We start from the raw sequence: 20,348 nt of genomic DNA on the forward strand, positions 1-20,348 counted from the left end.
CCTCACGTAGGCTAGCTTCGCAACAGCATTCGCCTTGACGGACATGTTTTCCTGTCGGAGCTCTTCCTTGATTTCGTCGATGCATTGTGAAATGTATTTTGTCTGAAAAATAACAAAAATGGAACGATGCTTACACACAGTGACTACTGCGACTAAACTGGCACGCAACAGATCACCGAAAGTATTGGTGAATGGAATTTTTGAGCACTTGAAAACCCTCGGCATCTGCGTCGTTCAGTTTATTGCGCAGGTTGTTGTAGAAACAGTTCGAAATTGAGTTGAGTGCGGCGAATTGAGAGCAACTAGAACCCAGGTAGCTATGTCGCGCTGAATGGCGCGGTACCGAAACTACTTTGTCGCGCGGGCAAAATACGTTAAAACATGCCCCACGAACACGGATACATTAGGCAAAAGAAAAGTATCAAGATTCTGCGTACATCGCCAATCAGAAAGCGAACCAGCGAGTCGTTCGGAAGCAGCACGGAACGACCGCTCACGGCGAAGAAGACATCTTTATGCCGGATGCCATACGGACAGCCGTCAAGATTCGTCGAAAACACAAGCAACAAAAATCTGGAGCGCAAGCTCGGTTATACAACTTCAACAGCGCTGCGTCACACGCAAACCTGTGAAGTCTCATATGACCAGCCAGTCAGACAAGTCGCCCCTGGGGCCCAAGTAGAAATAAAAACTAGAGCACCCGAGCCGTGAGATTAAAATGGGGTAGTTTGACGTGACCGATGGCACGCAGTCGGGGTCACTACAGCTGCATCTCGTTGAAAGTTTCCCAACCAAAGTGGCAGGGAAGTTGTAAACAGCTAGTGTACGGTTGCGCCTGTTAACTTATCGCCTAATGCCCGTCACTGGACTCCTCGTAACACACACTAGGCCTCCCCCAGGAGCGGCGAAAAGGGGAGTTTTCCGTGCGAGCCGTCTCACCTCGTTCTCCTTGTTGTTTCTGATTCCGCGGACAAGATCCGTCAAGTTCTTGTCAAACATGCGCTCAATGTTACCCTTGACTTTCCGTAAGGCCATTTCTTGTGGTCGTTGATCGCTACATGGAGCCAACAGCAGGAAACACACAACAAATTCTAGGCGACACGGGCACACGGGCAGCCGAAGGCCGACGGACTGTCTTGCGTGGATCTACAGAAAAGTCACGTGACATCTAGACTGTTTGCTGCCGCCCCCTGGCGGCTTTTTATGGGACTCGCTTCTTCGAAAAACTACCTCAAAATGTCTTCGTACCGGGTTTCGGCGGCTCAATCTAAAACGAGAAAAATGTCGCTAGTGCTTGTGCCTGAATATTATTGCACGCTTTATGACAATAGAACGAGCTGAGAGCATGTCATACGTTCTGAAAGGGGCCCAAGTGAGCTTTGCAGTTATTTTTGAGTGATAATATCTCGTAGAAGAAGTTTGTAGTAATTCCACGCATCTCTGAAGTAAAATAATAGCTTAAAACGGAAGGTTTTCCGTGCGAGCATTACCGTATTATAGCGGTAACACTTACACGAACTGGAGGCTTTGTGTGGCAGTGGTCGCACACTGGTTACGTAAAGCGTATGCAACTGAAATGCCGTTTTTATTCCACTCTTCCAATTTAAGCTTGTTGCCACCGCAGGTTGGCACCTAAAAACCAAGTGCGAGCGCAAGCTTCGGGGTTCCCACCCGGAGCGCGAACACCCTGTTGCCGCCGTCGTGCAGGAACTGCCGACTGCGCATGCGCGGTGGGGGCATCGCCCTTTCCACTTCAACCGAGCGAAGCGGGCGCACAAAACGGGCTTACGCGGTAGCCAAACAAAAACGCGCGTCTGTCCAAGGGAGCGGCTGTGCGCCACCAACGCCGGCCAGCCGTTGCTGTGGGGCATCCCAGATCTCGGTGCTCCTTCGTTGAGAGGAGCTCACCTTGCTCGCAGATCACCCCTGCCTGAATACTCAAAGGAATACCTGCTCCAAACGAAAAGGTATAGCTCTGTTTCGTTGGTTTTAGGACCTAAACGGCGTTGCATCGCCAGTTTGGCCACGAATGTATCGTTTAATTAAGGAGCGAAGCTACGGGCTGACGCCCTATTACCAAGTGGGTCTAAACAACGCCGCTAGAGAGTGCGTAAATAAACTATTTTCCACCACAGACTTCCGCTAAGATGCCAGCGCATTGCTGGGTTATAGATCGTGTTGGCGTGAAACGTTTTGTCAGTCGCATATGCTTCCTAAAACTGCAGTGATAACGATCAAATTTTTGCAACGCACGCAAGCCTCGTTCGCATTGTGACGACCGAAATGAGTTTGTTAGGAAAGCATCGCGCGGACCACATGGAGGCAGCTCAGCTGTTGTTCATGGTCGGTGTGGATTACAGCGCACTGCAACGCGCGGCCCACTTGAAAATGCCCTGCTGTGGCAATGCAGTAAATCAAATGTAATGATACTGTCTGCCACACCGTCTCGCCGCCAGGGCAGTAGACGGCGCTGTATTCGCCGACTGGTTGCGACGCGCGGCGATCTATTGACCAGACTCCTCCCTGGATGAGGAAATGACTCATCGCGACCAGCCGCTCTCCGTTTCAGAGTTTTCCCGCGAGGATTTATAACGCTTGGGATTCCCCGCCTTTACGGTTTTGCGGGGTTTTTTTCTGCTAATTTAACGCTTCCCGTCATTTTGACCCGGCAAGCTTCCTTTTTTTTCTATTCCCCCAAAGTGCGTGTTGGTGTCGGCAAAGTCTGACGTTTAATAAACTATAGCAGCACTATTTTTGCACTTGCCCTAATAATTACTGTATCTGCTTCCCGCTTTATTATGTAAGCCGTGCGTGCAGCGTTTCAGCACCTTAGAAAGTGGTAAAGTGTAAGTTATAATAAGTGAAAGAAAAACGAAAATGCGAGAGAAAAACCTAAACCCCTAAGGGTGGCTTTTCTGTAAGGAGGGTCTTACTGCGGACAAGCAAGCTTAACGGGGCGAGGGAGGAGATCGCAAGGAAAGCTCAGTTGTTCAAAAACACAGATAATCCTAACATTTCCTGTCAATGATTTAAGAGCATAATTTTTAGAAGATTATTTCGCATATTTGTGACAGTTTGAATTTATATTCGCTGGTAAAAGTAAGGTAATATAATTCTTTTTCGTGAATGGAGTGGCATATGCATTCTTCCCTGATATTCAATTTACAGAAGATAGCCATGAATGTGCGGAATATCCAGGTAACGTCCATATTGCCTCACAATAGACACTCGAAATGCTTTGTCTTGATAGTATCTACAGTATGTCATTAAAACTGCATTAACACATTCTATGCACATTTCACAGGTATTCTGTTGACGACATCATGCCATGCCCATTTTATGCCATGCCGAGGCATTAAGAGTCAAATGCAACAACAAAAGCTTCTTACAGTTCTTATGAAGCTATAGAAATAACACTAGTAAAAAGAGAAGCGGGCAGAATACGTAAGAAACAGGGCGGGGAAGCAAGCATAAATGTCACTGGAGCTAACACATATTTGGTCTCTAAAAACAACGCTGCATGTTAAAATATTGCATAAAGGAAGGCACGTGAGGTATGCTTGATTTTACGTGCATGTGTTCTGTTTGTTTCTGAAAGGTTGGGCCACTAATAGAAACACTGCGTTGGTTCCAGAAAGTCTAATTGTTGCTTCAGCAGAAAGACCGGCGGCAAACTTCACTGATCGCCTCGCTCTCTTTTTGTCGGAGGACCACTATTTTAGAGAATAAACAGCAAGCTCGGCATCCAAGCTACCAGCGTACGCATGGAGGGGGGGGGGGGGGGGCGCAAGTTACAAGGACACTAACCGTCCCTATTATCAAATAACGACTACCCATAATTTTCTGAGACCTGTGCAATAACCCAATTCTGCTGAGAAAGGACAGTCGCGGGTCGTTTCCTGTGCCATTTCTTCCTACAACAAACTCACCACTCTAAACAAAGCAGCAATCACTTGTAATTATTTTTAAGAGCTGGTATGGAAGCTTTCTCACCAGTTGTTCCTTAATTACTGTTTCAATCAGTGTTTCCCTATCCTGTAATCGAATGGTGTTGTAAAAAAAGCCTGTCGCTCGCTACGGCAAGCAGTTCACAACACTGCTCAAACAAAGCCAGATAATCTGTGGTTGCCGTGGTACTTGCTTTCAAATTCTGGCTGAGGATGCAAATTGACAATAAAAAAAAAACAGAAATATATTCCTAACGCAGATGAAAGCTGCAAAAAAAATTGGGGTTGATTCCTCGGTCATAGTAATCGGTAAAACACGCAAGTGAAATGTGCAGCGAAATCTGCAACTGAGCATGATTTGCGGGTCTGCGGCTGTTTTGTGGCTGTGCTTAGCGAGCGACGTCCTCCTGGCGGGTCGCTTCGGCAAAGGTGTACTGGCGTCATTTCTGTGACGGATATGACTTCAGTGAAATCTTAGTGTACCCCGACATAAAACGCTTTCGTGTTAAGATATAAAACGCGAAAACGAACAACCCGAAGTATAACGTACTGATGATGATTATGATGATTCCTATTGGTTTCCCCTTTGAAGCGGGGTGATGACATGTCATCTTACCTCTTTAGTTCTAAACGTTGCTTCCCCGCAAGAAGACGCTGTGTGCAGGGGTGCACCCTTTACAGGCCGTTTGCTTCGTTGTACTGGCGTGATTTCCGTGATGGATATGACGTCACTCAAATGTTTGTTTATACCGGAATAAAACACTTTCGTGCTAAAGAAAGAAATTAGAGAAAGGTGGTCATCACATTGCAGAAAAAAGCAAACAAAGCTCACTCCAGGTGTGAGACTTGAGGTTGCAGCGAAGCTGTACGTATTTAGTCGTCTTCGAGTGTAGTGAAATGCTCTTCATCTCCGTTAAAGACCTATATCAACTAGTCTTATTCGTTTAGCATTGTGATGGCCTCCCACAGTCGCAGGCTCTCGGGCCGTTTGGCTCTCGGGTCAATAAAGTCAATAAGGAAGTCAAATCATCCAGTGCCGGCAAAAAGCAGGCGTCCACTGTTTTGGACCATACTGACGCGGCAACCGGGGTTAGTGGATGCGTGCCATTGGCGGGCTCCAAGAAGCAAGTAAGGCCACAAACATCCAAGGCCATCCGCAAGGGTGGTTTAGCTGGATGAGAATTACGTAAGCTGCTCCGACGGGATTGCAAGTATCACAGCATTGCGCGCTGCCACACTTAATGTGAGAGGACTCAGGAACAGGAGTACCAGCTGTTTACGTCGCTTTAAACGGATGGACGTGAGCATCGCCGCTATTCAGCAGACAAGGCTTCGCGGTGATGAGGACACAGCGGCCGCATTAGAGCCCTTTTTAGAACATCATAGGGCATGCTTCACTCACTCCGCAGGCTTATCTGGAGGATGTTTATTTTCATCAGCAAGCGTGCAAGTAGCGTTTTCTTCTCTCCCGTTGTGTAGATGCTTCCGGGGCGTTTTATTCGTTGTGACCTTGTCCTTGGGGGTGTCGAATGGAGTATTATTTGCCCCTATGCACCAGTTAATTGTCGGGATTGTAATTCCTTTTTCTCGTCGCTGGAAAAGTTCCTTCGAATACAACGAAACGCCCTCTTTATGAGTGATTTCAACTGTGTTTGCAGTAAGCAGGATCTTTCTAGAGCAGCTGCGCGCTATGATCGCGGCAGGCACACCGTCCGATTTAGTGCACGAGCATGGTCTTGTTGATGCGGCTAGAGGCGGCTAGACTTCCATTTTTGAGGAACGGAACCATCACACATAGGTCGTTAACATATTCCAACAAGGCTTGTCGGACATCCTTTCCAAGCTGACAGAGAACAGAATATAACTCCATCACGCCAGGTTCCATGCAAAATGGGACGTCCATCCTTGAATCCCACGATGTCACTGGCAAGCAATGGTACAGAAGGGCCTGCTCCACTGGCTATCCTTTCCACCCGACCTCATTCGCGATGGCCAGCAGCGAGATTTAGGCAACGAGGAAGATTTAGACGAGAAGGACACAAAGACGAGCGCAGACGCAATCAAAAGCTATAAGGACCTCTACGAAGAGATGCACGACTACCTGGAATGCACGACGTTCGATGACATCGAACAGTTCTGGTGCCGTTTTGGCGTCCACAACGAGGATCACTACTTGGAGATTCTCAGAGCCGGGGTCCCTCCGTCTTGTCTTGTCTTGCGTCTGCCTTGTCGGGGGGAGGCGCAAGACGGGGGAACAAAGGCGGTCATTTCAGGCAGTGAGATTTTGAGACCAGGAGCGCTGGTGCACTAATAAAGAGTTTTAGTATAGCGGAAAGCACCACTTCAGCGCGCCCATAGCATTAGCGGGCACGCTAACCGCCGCGTAACGAGGCGCTATCCGTTTGCAATGGTGGCGCGCAAACGTTAACGCCACAGCTAAAACGCTATGCTAAAACTCTCTACTATCTCAATTTTACCGCCCTTGGAGGCGTTTATCCCCAGTGAGTTGATAAGCTCGGTTTTATTTCTGGTCTGATATAGATATGATCTTCAAATTAGGGTTTTCACCTAGTTTTTTGCCAAACCGGAAACAATAAAACATTTAGAGCCCCGGGAGGGTGGAAGACCAGCGAGGCTGTATTCCTTCATAGCCATGTTCAGTTTCGGGATATTTTCGGTAAAACAGGAGCTGCAGCCGTTTTCTGCAGTTATACGCCCTCTAGACAAGGGCGTATAACGGGAATTGCGCAATGTTCACAAACTTCACTGTGAACTGATTGCGACTATAGTAGACTAAACTCGGCGTGATAATAAAGTCGTCTGAGCGGCCGATTTCTGTATGTCTTTTTTAACACTAAAGCGTTTCATTCCCGGATGCACCCAGATTTCACTAACGTCATATGGGTCACGGAAATGACGCCAGTACAACGAAGCAAGCGGCCTGTAAAGGGTGCACCCTTGCACTCAGGCTCTGCTTGCGGGGAAGCAATCTTTAATACTAAAGAGTGCGTTATACAGTAGGGTTATTCGTTTTCTGGTTGTATATTTTAACACTAAAGTGTTTTATGCCGGGATACACCAAGATTTCACTGATGCAATATCCGTCACGTAAATGACGCCAGTACACCTTTGCCGAAGCGACCCTTCCGTAGGACGTCGCTCGCCAAGCACACCCACAAGACAGCCGCCGACCCGCAAATCATGCACAGCTGCAGATTTCGCTGCACATTTCACTTTCGTGTTTAACTGATTCCTATGACAGAGCAATCAACTGCAGTTTCATTTAAGATACCTATATTAGAGTGACAGCTGTCGAGCATTCTACACTATGTCTAAAGCTCTGGAGCGACCCATATAACATATACACCCCTTTGAGCGAAGTCTCAATATAAAGAAAAAAATTCAATTTGTGGACATCCTAGCGACATTGCCTAATGCTGAAATAACATGATACCTGCAGTGATATCGCATGGATATCCATACAGAGACGATATTACGTGAAAAATTGTATGGACATCCAACAAATGTCTTGAAATGGGTACCCTATGGACTTTTCTGGTTCGCTGAGATATTGCATGGACATCCACAAGATGTTTTATGGTTTGCTGGATGTGGACACACGTCAACAACCATGCCGTTGTTGTTGCTGTTGTAGAGACATTTATTTGAGACGACAAATAAATAAAATGAACTAAACTAGTTGGACATCTCCTTAGTGGGTAACCTCTCCTAGGTTAGGACCTACAAACATATGTATAGTGATGTTAAATCGTCTTATTAAAGAAATCAATGAAACGGTGCTGAGGTATACCTACGACCTCGGGACGGTGCTGAGGTAGACCTACGACCGAAAGATAAATGTTTTATCAAACGCAGGTCCTTCAACACTACAATGTACTCCGGCAGCCAAGGGAACAACACGGCCTCCTCTTCATTAGACGACTCGTTAAAAGCGATAAAGGTGAGACCGAAAACAGCCCACGCCTGAGATTTTAATTGTCAGAGAAAACAAAAGGGCAGTTTTGCTCTCTTCAGTCTCCTCATCTGCTTTCTTCCCCCCTCTCAACACCCAGGTCCCAAGTGTCTCTGTGTGTGCGTGCGCGCGCGTGTGCATCTGCGTATGTTTGTGTGCGTGTGCCGAACTCTTGTAAAACAACAGCTGGCAAGCAAAAACCTTCATGATGAGGGCCGGTCAGTGTTTTAAAGCGAAGCTTTCTTTGCCTTACTGATATCGTCTGTCTGTCGTCACCAAAGCACACTGCTTGAAAGCCAACTTTCTCTGACGCTGATGATGAACGTGGGTGAAGGGAAATATGGTTGAAACGCGATGCGTTCTCTGGTTGTTTTCAAAATCCAAATCCAAAGCCAAAGTGCAAAGTCAAAATCGCTACGATCAAAACGCAGTGCGGAAAAGCCAGCTTCCAGAACGGGTTTTTACAAAGGCACATCGATCGTCTCAAAAAAAAAAAAAAAAAAACTCTTCCGTGGTCAGAATCGAATCTGGGTGCCTCGCGTTGTGCAGCGGACGTTTATCCAATTGCGCCGGTCCGACGCCGTCGTTTGAATTTCGAACTTTGACTCAGACTGCACGGGAGAAAGCTTCGAGTTTTAACCATGTTTCTTTTAAGAAATGGGTGCTAGACTTTTTGTCGATGTTACCTCTGAAATTACTATTCAAGAGTTTTAGCCGAGTGGTAACCCGTTCTAAGCATGGACACGGTTCTGAGTAATTACGGACCCAGCACATGGTTAGCGACACCGCGCATGCGCAGCACGTGCCCCTGCGGAGGAGCGCAGGTGTCAACCGCGTTCTTCGGGTATCATACGAAAACCTGTTTCCTACTCGGCTTCAACATCCCAGCTCAGAACTTGCTCGCGTGCAACCGTGCTAAGTGAAGAATCCTTTCCCGCAGGACTCCGAGCTCCCAGCCGATGGCTGCGCTACGGCGACGGCGGATGAAGAAGGCGAGACAAACTCCAGCACATCCGACGACAGGGTGTACCGCGTCAACCTAACCATCATCCCCGCGTCGCTGTTCGAACTGGTCGTCTTCACAACGCTTGGTGTTCTCGCCTACGCTGTCAGGTAGGAGACACCGGCCCGGTAGAAACGTCCCAGGTATGAGGCAGTCAGTTGGTACGCGCAGCTCGACATACGATGAGCATGACGTTCCTTGACACGGCGGGAGACTCGACCTGGGTATTAGCTACCTTTAAAGGGGCCATGAAGACGAAACAAAACTTTGTCCAGTTTGGAAGAGCTGGCCTTTGCTGACCAACTTCACTCAGCCCCATTTCAGCCAAGAATTCCGTTTCTTAACCAAAAAAAGCAGCAAGAAATATTGAAAAAAAGGCTTCACCTTACCACAGCAAACCTTGGATATGCAAAGCAAAACCCTGGCTTAGTGTGGCTGAGTCTTGGTTTCGCTTGGTCAACTTTTGATGTAGCTGTTTTGCCGACCATGGCTCAAAGCCGTTCGGTCGCGCGCAACGATCACAGAAGGAGGCCCGGTTTCGCTTTCATTCACGGCGAACGCGGCGTTCCTCTTCGCCGCTAGACGAGTCAGGTAGCACGAGACGGCTCAGCGGCGCATGCGTGGGAGACTGCGGGGGTGGTCGGCTGTCGGTCAGCTGACCGGCCGCACTCGCCGTACCAATCACCGCTAGTTGAGCAGAACGACTGAAAACGGGGCCTTGTGCGCAGCGCCGAAAACGGGCCCGGCAAGTCATGTGGTGCGCTTAAAGGGGTGTGCCGCAGGGGGTGTGTCTGCGGTCAAAAGGTGAACTTGCGCATCCACGGCGAAACCGCTGGGTGAGAGTACTAAAGCTTTGCTTTAAAACTTTCAAATTTTGCACTATGGTGACGTTAGTGCCACTAGATAAGGTATACCAGTACCGCCACCTAAGCACGCAGGTCAGCAGCAGCGGCCATTCTGGTGTCTATCAGTGTTGCGAGATTTCTGCTTCTACGGCCTTGCCGCTAACGTCGACCGGTTCGCTTGTTAACAACACTGCCGAAGATGCAGCAAAACGGCACCTTCGGACACACTTCTGCTGCTGAAATGCTGTTACACGCGTTATCTTTGATTCGCGTTCGGAACGACGTCAGTTGCGCGCAGCCGCAGAGAAGGGAGGGCAAGCAAAGCCTACCAGACTTGACCGACTAAAACGCATCAACAACAAAATGGCGGCGCCCATGAACCGTCGCAGTGTACACAAATGTCACGTGATGCGAACTGACCAATGATCGTAGCAGCGGCACGGAACATTAGTAGAAAAGAGTGCCGATACTCTGTAACCTTAACTAAAGACACTAAGTGACGTAATGTGGACCAACTCTAACATCATTTTTACCAGTTCGTTAACTGCACGTTACATTCGAGTGATGCGATCGGTGGCCTTGTCAGGAGACGTACGAGACCCGCCGTGGTGGCTCAGTGGCTAAGGCTTCGTGCTGCTGAGCACGAGGTTGCGGGTTCGATTCCCGGCTATACCGTTTTTCTGATGGAGGAGAAAAGCGAAAACGCCCAGGTGTTCGAGATTTTGGCTCCCATTAAAGATCCCGAGGTGGTCTAAATTAATCCGGAGCCCTCCACTACGGCGCGCCTGATCGCCTGTAAGGCGTCGGTGCGTTGAGCCTCACAATCAATCAATCAATCAATCAATCAATCAATCAATCAATCAATCAATCAATCAATCAATCAATCAATCAATCAATCAATCAATCAATCAATCAATCAACGACCTCCAGGCATCTGATCTAACCCCTTCCACCTCAGCTTCCGACCTCAAGGGCATCAGAAAGCACCCAAGTGAAGACGACCTAACTTCTACGGACCGCACGCTGAAACAGGGAGACGCGGAACCCTGATGAGCCGGCAATACGCCATAGTGCAGACAGATCAACTCGCTGCCCACGTCCGTCGCACTCCGATTTCAGCGATGACCCGGAACTCCCCAGAACTTCCAGGACTTCCCCACACTTCCTGGAAATGCACACAGTATCGTAACTCCTCCTAACCCAACTTGATGGCTGACCGACTTTGCGCGGACGGGCAACGGGGACCAACAAGATAGAGAGATAATGATTTATTGGAGAGTAGCTCCAACCTAAAAAGGAGCTGGCTACTACAAACATTGGAGTAATTAAAAGGTACAATGGTTATCTTAATGAACCACGAGGTTAGGATAAGTACAGTGCGATCCACTGTTAAAGGCAACCGGTGAACGCGTGGGCGCTTAGCTCCGCGAAGCGCCGGCGCCGAGATGTGGTGAGAATCGGAGACAGCCAGCGCACTGACCGCACGAGGCGGGAGAAGTCGCTCGGTCGTCTGCTACGGTGCTTTCCCGCGCCGCTCAGCAGTTATCGCAAGCTGAGAGGCACAGCGGAACGCCGTAGCAGACGACAGAACAGCCTCTCCCGCCTCGAGCGGTCAGTGCGCATGCGCCGGCTGTCTCCGATTCAAGCCACATCTCGGCGCCGGCGCTTCGTGGAGTTGACACGCGCAAACAATATTTTTTTAGCACACAGAAGTACGTGCTGCTCTCTCTCTCTCTCTTCTTCAATTTTTGAAGGTCCGCAATCCTTTGTCTGTTAGTAGATGGCGCTGAATGTCGAAAAAAACACGAAGTACGAGAGAGAGAAAAATATATTGTTTGAGTTGTTACCCCTGAGCTACACTGGGCATCAAAAGGATAAAGTTGCTCCCCTCGGTTCGTTTCGTACCCGCCGCGGTGGCTCAGTGGCTAAGGCGTTGCGCTGCTGAGCACGAGGTCGCGGGTTCGATTCCCGGCCGCGGCGGCCGCTTTTCTGATGGAGGCGAAAAGCAAAAACGCCCGTGTGTACGAGATTTCGGCGCACGATAAAGATCCCCAGGTGGTCAAAATTAATCCGGAGCCCTCCACTACGGCGCGCCTCATCGCATGCGTTGCGTCGGCGCGTTAAACCCCACAATCAAATCGGTTCATTTCGTTAGGAACTGTGGACGCAGGAGTTCCTCGTCAAGGTTCTTTTCCTTGTTACGCAGGAATAGCTGGACGTGGCTGCCTCACACGGACCGGCTGTTTCGTTGCAACGACCCGGACCTGCTGTGGCCACAAAATCCCTATGCGACGGTCGACGAAGACTCCCTCGCCCTCGCCCTCATGACGCCGTACCACAAGGCGTTCCTAGTCATGCCCCTTCCCTTGGTTGGTAGACATGTCCGCAATTCTCGTTTATCTTCCACGAACGCCGTGGCCCAGCCGCTCTTCATGCTGATAAACGAGGACCTGAGGACATCTCGAAAATGATAATCTGTGTTATTGTCCACCAAGCTTCGGGAGGCGTCGTGAGATAGTTAATTAAGGTGGCAAAAGCATACCAATAGTAGACCCTGAAGAGGAAAGTGTATGACAGCTGCATCTCACCGGTGCTCAGCTGCGGGGCAGAAACATGGAGGCTCAGTAAAAGCGTTCAGCTTAAATTGATGATGGTTGGGGGTTAATGGCGCAAGGCCAACTTGGGCAAAGAGCGCCACGTTCAACTTAAATTGAGAACGACTCAGCGAGCATTGGAACGGAAGATGATGGGTGTAACATTAATGGACAAGAAGAGAGCGGAGTGGGTCAGGGAACAAACGCGTGTTAAGGACATATTAGCAGAAATTTAGAAGAAGAAATGGACGTGGGGAGGGCATGTAATGCAAAGGCAAGATAACCGTTGGTCATTAAGGGTAACAGAGTGGATCCCTAGAGAAGGCAAGAGTGGCAGGGGGCGGCACAAGGCTAGGTGGGCAGATGAGATCAAGAAGTTTGCAGGGATAAATTGGTCGCAGTTAGCACAGGACTGGGATAATTGGAGATCTATGGGAGAGGCCTTTGCCCTGCAGTGAGCGTAGATAGGCTGTTGCTGCTGCTGCGGCTGATGATGATGAATAGACCAATCTCGTGGAAAAATGGATGTGGTTCCCCAGTCCAGGAGCCAAGTGACGATTTGGCGATCTCTGCCTCTGCCCTGGGCGTCCAGTTCCGTACTTGTGCTCACGTTCACCGACAGCTTGAGGAGGTGGGAGGGCTGGATTGAATTATAATGCCCACAGCTGTAGCGCAATCCTGCAGCTATAGCAGCGAGGGGCCTGGCTGAGCTTCAGCTAGCCCGGCGACTACCCGGATTCTGAGTACAGTTTTCCCTCCCGTACGCGCAAGCGCTACTGAGCAAATTGATCAAATGTAAGTGTACGTCCAGCTTCACGTCTTGCGGACCATTTTTCGATATTTTACGGAATGTTACGGGACTAAGGTCGGCAATGACTCACTGCTCCTTGAACCAATGACGATGACGACGGCGACGACGACGAAGTGTCTGGCGCGCACCTCGCGCGAGCTCTGTCATGGCCGCAATGTACATAATGTGAATAGATCGCTTCACCCCATCGCATCGTTCGTCTCATCTGTCTCCTGCCACCAAGTAACAATATTTTCGGTAAACCTTTTTTTCAGCGAAGCTGTTAGTGGTACGTTGGCCGAAATTTTCGTGTCGTGTCGTTGTTCTAGAAAGAATACGCTTTGAGGTAAAGCAGTTTTCAGAAAAGGTTACACAGATCTCATTCTAAGGTAGCTGTCTTGCAAGAAAGTTACGCGGGCACCTAAGCTTTCTCTTACGATGCGAGAATGCACTTCTCGTTTAGTTGTGAAAGCCTATGTGTGGGTGGCTATGTTAACGTCGCAGCCAAATCATCATTCGTGAGCCTGCCATGGACATCTCATAGCTGCTGTCATCTTCAGTGGCCAAGCCACCACTACTCCTGAGTGGGTATTATCCAGCCTTAATATCCAGCCTTAAGATCCAGCCTTAATATTCAGCCTTAAAATCCAGCCTTAATATTCGGTTACCTTTGCGCTGAGCCTGACGACGAGTCAAGCAACATCAAACTCTTTGTAAATTGACCTATGTATACCCGTTGACGACGTTAGACCTCAAATCGTTACGTTAGTCCTAGCGTCATGTCAGGCCGCCGCGTACGCCCGTTCGCAGCCACACAGCGCGTCGCAGCCGGCGGTGACGTCAGCGCGGCACATACCAACGCTCGCTGCCAATGGGAATTTAGATGACGGTTTGCAGCCACGGGAATCTCGGGACGCCGATTTTTTCAAGTGAGCAAACTAATATTCGTGTGCTGCTCGCACATTGAGTAACCGAGGAATTGAAGAAAAAAATCGCACCCACATAAATGCATTTGTGTAAATTTGCGATGTCGACTTGCTGTATAGCGCTCTCTAGGGACGCATTGCGTCTTACGAAGGTGTTTAAGATAAGGCCCTAGGGCCGTTTTAACTACCAGGTTGTGGTTCTGTTTTATTCGGCTTTCCAGCAATGCACTTGTGCACACGAGTGAAACCGACTTTGAGGAGGCATGGTTTTATGGCAGAGCGGCTTACGCATTTCTCCGACCATTACACCTGAGAGAGATTTGCTGCATATTTTTGTAGCGTAAGCTACACTGGCCGATGTTGAGCAGTTTCCCGTGGGCCCTGAACGGCCGTGCTGCGCAAGCGCGAGGAGCATTGATGGATTGGATTGGATTTTCATTGGAGTAAGGGTGCGTAGAGAATTGGGTCTGCACATTCCCCGGTCTGCGCATTCCAGAGGAGTGACGTCATAGCCGCCGCAGACGCACTGGCGCCGGCGCGGGCCCAGCTATGCGCCTCCGTTGCGCAGCAGCCAAGTCTGACGCTGCGCCGGAGCCGCTTGATAGCCGTTTCGCGTGGCTCCTGGAGAGCCATGCTGCTCATGTTCGAGGAGCAGTGACTGGACTGGACTGAACAGGACCGCACCCGGACCGGACCGGACTGGACTGAACTAGATTGGATTGGATTGAATTGTATTGCTGAACGTTAGCTCACGCTACGTATATCCTGGCATAGCCGAACTAAGCCACTGCTAATTTTTTTGAAGCAGATATAAAGTCTTGTGCTCAATAAAGCAGTTACCGCAGCAAGCTGCAACCAGCAGCGCGTTTGGTCAAGTTGGGCTTGCCGATGGTCGTTCTCATTAGTGTTTCCCGCACCCCTTTCGTTCGACAGATCTTTCTGGGAGAATTAGGACGGCTGGCGTTTGGCCGGCACGCACGCAAGGTGGTTCGGGCCGGCTGCGTCAACTGCAAGTTGCACGAGACCAGCAGGAGGATCTTCCGATACGGGGGTGAGTTGGACACTCCGCATTACATCGGGAAAAACGAAACACGCTACACAGTAGAGGCTCGCCATAACGAAGGTTTCGGGATAAAAGAGATGTTAAAGGGACAGGCAACCGAGTTTTGTCCAGTGTAGGTTGTATTCACTGGCGAGGCACGCATGCAGGCAACCATGTGAGTGCGCCGCCACTGGTTACGTCGGGCTCCGCGGGATGGCGGTACCTGTCAGTGATGAGCACATGATGTGTGTTGGACGTTGCAAACTCTACCCCACCGAACGCAAAGTAAAGCTTCGACTCCAATGTGAGTGAGATTAATAACATCTCTGTTGAAGCCACCTTAGAATAGGGTTGAAGCGGAACAGACGACGCACGCCGGCGTTTCTTTCTTTTTTTTCTGCGGCGTGCGGGTGCAGTGGCACGATGTCCGTGGCGCTTCGGCCATTTCCTTGGCCGTTTCCAGTTACCAAGCGAAGAAATTGACGGCTAATCGTTTCAGTGCATACTATCTATATTTTTCATGGCCGAAATCGAAGGGCATCACTGAAAACACCTTAACACGAAACGGTTTTGCTGATGTCCCCCTGGAACTTTTGAAATCGGAATTTTTAAATCTACCAGCCATACTTGTCCCGCAAAAAGGAATGCTGGCAACCATGACGTAGAGCCGTGAGGCTACACTATAACCTGCGCGTGAGATCAAAGGAAGCACTTAAAAACTTGTCCCCGGCTAAAGCAACAATAATGTGCAACCTTTCCCGTTCCTTTACGCGGTTTTTGAATCACGCGATGAAACGGAAGGAGGTGCTTGATGATGATGATGATTGCTATTGGTTTCCCCTTTGAAGCAGGGTGATGACATGTCATCTTACCAAAAAGGACTAATATAACTTGCTTGGACACGTAAGGTAGTGCCACGCGTGGCACCACATTTCAGACTTCAGAAATTTTAGTGCAAAATTAATGTTACTCACGCCTGTTTCTTCTTTAATTTCCACGGTTTCCCCAGTATACCAGGTGATCGAAATTAAGTCGACAGCTTTTTTTTTTTAAATTGGGCGCTAGATTTACGTTAACGCCACCTCTACAGTGAGGTTATAAGCGCCCTGGGAGACGCAGAATGAGGTAGTAACTATCGATGTCGGTGGCTTAACTAACCAAAATTGAATAACATTTAGTGGCTGCAGTAAGAAGGCATGTTTGTATTGAAAAGTTAGACGCAATCGTGTTTCTACGCAGTTTCATTTGGCAGAATTCTTCTAGGGCATCCGTGCTCCGAGATATCGAACTGCGAAGTTTAATTACCGTTCGCATGATTACGCATGCAATTGGCTCTGGAGCGATTGGTGACGCTGCGCCGGAGCCGCTTGATAAATAAATATACATGTGTCGCGTAATGCGCATACCTGGTGTGTGTCATTGAAGCAGCAGTAAGCATGATAATCAAGCTAATACTAGACAACGAGGAAAGCTAGGAATAACCAGCTTAACCTTAACTCACGCTACGTATATCCTGGCATAGCCGAGCTAAGCCACTGCTAATTTTTTAACTGCCGACAAAAAAATTCACGATTTGCTAAACATGCAGCTTCGCTTTTAAAATTTAATAAACCAATTTTGCTATATAACAAAGGTTTACTGTACTTTTGCTCATTTATGACCGCAATGAAACGCACGTCCCCGCTCGGCCGTTCTGATAACGAACAGAGGAGGGTGGGGGAGGGGAGGAGCCGATGACGACCCAGTTTATACTTCGGTGGCATATTCGCTAAAAGAACACCGGACGAAGATACATCGTGGGGAAAATGACATCCGTTCGTCAAGGCAGAACCGCGCGCCGCCGGAACCCACATGTGCCGGCGGGGCCGATAAGTGCCGGTATGCGTGCTTGCGTGCAGGTGTGTGCGCGCGTGGGTGTATGTGTGTTCGTCAGCGAATGTGCACCTGAACATTTCTGCAGCTGTTCGCCACAAGGTACCCCATGTGATGCAGCCGTCACATTTATCGATACAATTACAGCAGCCGCCGTAGGAGTGTAGGAAACTCAAACCTGTAGACGTAATTTTAATTTAACACTGCCTTGTCCTGAAAGGTCGTGTGACTGTAATTAGGACCTGGACCTACTGTATTTTCGCGCGTATAACCCGCCCCCTGCATATAACCCGCACACCGACTTTCCCTCGACGAATTAAAAAATATGTATCCCCGGGTATTGCCCGCATATATTATACATAAAATGATGCACCGAAGCTTCGATGAACCAGCATTGAACATTGGTTTTGGTTTATGGAAAATGACTTACCTAGCTGACTACGTAACTAGATGACTTGCTGCATACGTGTTTTCAGGTTGGTATATTGTTGAGCTGTGTGTGCAAAATAAGCACTGTCAATGGGATAGCAGTGGCTTAGTCGATATTACTGCTGTAGGCGCATCACGGCCCAGTGCGCATTGCGGTGAAGCTGCACAAAATGAAGGAGGAGGAATAGACTTTATTGAAGCCATAAAGGACTTCAGGTGATCAACCTGGGCTGGTCCCTACGTCCAGGGTCCCATTAGTCCTGCAGGCCTCATCCGCTAAGGATATCAGCTGGCGCTGACCCTCCGCGTCCGAGGCCCTGATAGCCGTCTCCCAGGTGTTGGGGTGGTCTCGCAGTCATGCAGCGTCATGTGGTGCCGGATGGTTGGGGCAGGCAAGGGCCATGTGGTAGATGGTGCCGCGGGCCTGTCGGCAGTTGGGACATGCGGGTGAGGGGTAGATCAGGTTCATTCTGGCTGGTGTCGGGTAGGTGTTGCTCTGGAGCAGACGCCACTTTACTTGCTCCCCCTTGTCAAGCAAATGATGAGGCGGTGGTAGAGTACGCAGCTGCTCCCGATAGTGTTTTGTAATGCTCCTAAAGGTGGTGAGGGGGGTAGGTGGGTCCAGCCGCTCTTCCGGATCTTCCGGATCATTATCTTCGTCCCCCGAAACCACGGCACGGGCGCTAGCTTCTTCGCGTGCCAAGTGATGGGCTCGGACATTGCCTCTCACTTCAGTCTCAGTATGGGACAGAGTCCAGATGATGCTGATGGTCCGCTTCCTTTCTAGTGGGTGGTGGATGTCGAGGATGTGATGACCATAACAGCAAATGCGACCACGTAGGTAGGCACGGCAGGTGTCTTGGGAGTCGGTGTAGATGTAGCGAGGAGGCTGATACCTCGCGTATAATCCGCACCTCTACTTCATCGCTGAAATTTTCGCATTTTTGGTGTAAGTTATACGCGAAAAAATATGGTAGGTGCTTTGAGCAATAAAATTTGTCCTCTCTCTCTACATCTCTCTCTTTCTCTCTCTCTGAGTATGCGTATACCGAACATGGTAGCCGAACAGCCTCATGCGTTTAACCCGGGCAGCGGAGACACTGGGTTCCCGTGCCAGCTTGTTTGTGATTGTACTGTATTAGTGTACCTGCGGGGGAGTTATGTGCTATTTCATTTGAAGACTTACACATCAAAATAAAATTTATATAACACACACATTGTGTTCCTTCCCGGCCGCGGCGGCCGCTTTTCTGATGGAGGCGAAAAGTAAAAACGCCCGTGTGTCAAAATTAATCCGGAGCCCTCCACTACGGCGCGCCTCATCGCCTGCGTTGCGTCGGCGCGTTAAACCCCACAATCAATCAATCAATCAATCAATCAATCAATCAATCAATCAATCAATCAACATTGTGTTCCATCCTGGTGCTGACAGACTTTAAGGCGTCCTTTCTACGAAGCTGGAAAGCAAGCATTTTGTAATTGGACTGTGCTGGCATCGGTTTAATTGGCACAGACGACAAGATGATCAAACTGCGCATGCGCAGTTCAATCCAGAACGTGGTGAAGTTATCACGGAATAAAAATGAAAACGTCTGCAGACTTCTACATCTTCCTGGGAGCGGCCACTTTGTAACTGGGCTGGGATGTCATTTAATTGGTGCAGACGACAGGATGATCCGACTGCGCATGCGCAGTACAATCTAGAACGCGGCGATGTTATCGTGGCTGAAAAATGAAAATGTCTACATGTCAATTCGAATTATTCCTGGGAGCGGCCGCTTTATGACCGGGATGTGCTGGCATTTAATTGGTGCAGACGACAAGATGATCAAACTGCGCATGCGCAGTTCAATCCAGAACGTGGTGATGTTGCCGAGGCTAAAAAATGAAGGTCTACAGACCTCTTCAAATTCTGCCTGGGGGCGGCCATTTTATCATTGGGCTGTGCTGGCATTTAACTGGTGCAGACGACAGGATGATCCAACCGCGCATGCGCAGTTACATAGCGCGCATGCGCAGCCCAGCCCGTAATTTGTTATGAAGGCTTACAGAATGAAGAATTTCTTAACTAAAATGACGCTCTACTGGGGCGGTATTCTCGTAACTGTCCCTTTTGAAAACGTCTCTTTTGCGCCCCTTCCTCGTGACGTACTTCCGGTTAAGCAGTGAGCGTGGGCAGTAGGTTTGCCGCGCTTGCGTTACGTCACTTCCGGTTGTTTGCTTTTAGCCAATCAGGACTTGCCAAAAGGGACACTTTTGAAGGAGACGCAAAAGGGACAAAACTCGAGAATACCGCCCCTGGATCGTGAGCTTCAGTATAACTCCGAAACCGGCTTGTTCCCCCATCCTGGCGCTCCCCTTACACCTTACAGGACTGTACGTCCTGGGCGTGATCTGCATCAGCGTGACGGTGGACCTGCTGAAGCTGACCGTGGGCGCCCATCGCCCCTACTTCCTCAGTGTGTGCCGGCTGAACCGCACCTGTGGGACGGCGTTCCCGGAGAAGAGCTACTACCGCAGCCACTTTTGTCGCGCTGCTCACGAACCCGACTACGTGGAGGAGCTTAGAGAGGCCAGGTAAGCGGGCACTTTAAGGAGCCGCGCTATATTCTCCCAACGGTGAGCTGAGGGCATTCAAGGAAGTGCTACTGCGAAAGCACAACCGGGCTTAATTTAACTGAAATAAATAAGCTTTGCTGTTTTGCTCAACTCTGCTCAGGCCCCGAAAAGCGTTGTTTTCACTAAAAAAAAAAAGAAACATACACAGATATTGAAAAATTAAAACCGTTAATAAACATAAAAGCTGCCGGGAGTGCAGAGCAGTGATTCGCCATAATGGGCTCTGGCGCCGCTATCCGTTCACTGCTACCACCCATCACGCACCTCCCTGTCTCACTCCTCTCGATGAATGGAACGAAGGTTTGTCC

The 20,348-nt window shown here is 49.3% G+C and overlaps 2 protein-coding genes across 3 annotated transcripts in view; one reads left to right on the forward strand and one right to left on the reverse strand.

The window, feature by feature from the left end:
- The window catches only part of G (adaptor-related protein complex 3, delta 1 subunit-like garnet), an 83,411-nt gene extending 82,266 nt beyond the window's left edge, over window positions 1-1,145 (reverse strand). For both annotated transcript variants that reach the window (XM_077693648.1, XM_077693647.1), the window contains exons 1-2: window positions 940-1,145; window positions 7-102 (exon numbers count right to left, since the gene is read on the reverse strand). In XM_077693648.1, coding sequence (XP_077549774.1) covers window positions 7-102; window positions 940-1,035 — 192 coding nt within the window. In that variant the 5' untranslated portion in view covers window positions 1,036-1,145. The remainder of the gene's footprint in view (window positions 1-6; window positions 103-939) is intronic.
- A 507-nt stretch (window positions 1,146-1,652) lies between these two features.
- LOC144162923 (phospholipid phosphatase-related protein type 1-like) overlaps window positions 1,653-20,348 on the forward strand; it is a 29,974-nt gene continuing 11,278 nt past the window's right edge. The window contains exons 1-6 of the mRNA XM_077693649.1: window positions 1,653-1,967; window positions 7,824-7,908; window positions 8,861-9,033; window positions 11,975-12,137; window positions 15,012-15,129; window positions 19,794-19,998. Of these exons, the coding sequence (XP_077549775.1) occupies window positions 7,840-7,908; window positions 8,861-9,033; window positions 11,975-12,137; window positions 15,012-15,129; window positions 19,794-19,998 (728 nt within the window). The 5' untranslated portion in view covers window positions 1,653-1,967; window positions 7,824-7,839. The remainder of the gene's footprint in view (window positions 1,968-7,823; window positions 7,909-8,860; window positions 9,034-11,974; window positions 12,138-15,011; window positions 15,130-19,793; window positions 19,999-20,348) is intronic.

Source organism: Haemaphysalis longicornis, unplaced genomic scaffold (genome assembly GCF_048455015.1).
Source record: "Haemaphysalis longicornis isolate Haplotype H1 unplaced genomic scaffold, Haemaphysalis longicornis Haplotype H1 scaffold_12, whole genome shotgun sequence".
Taxonomy (NCBI): Eukaryota; Metazoa; Arthropoda; class Arachnida; order Ixodida; family Ixodidae; genus Haemaphysalis; species Haemaphysalis longicornis.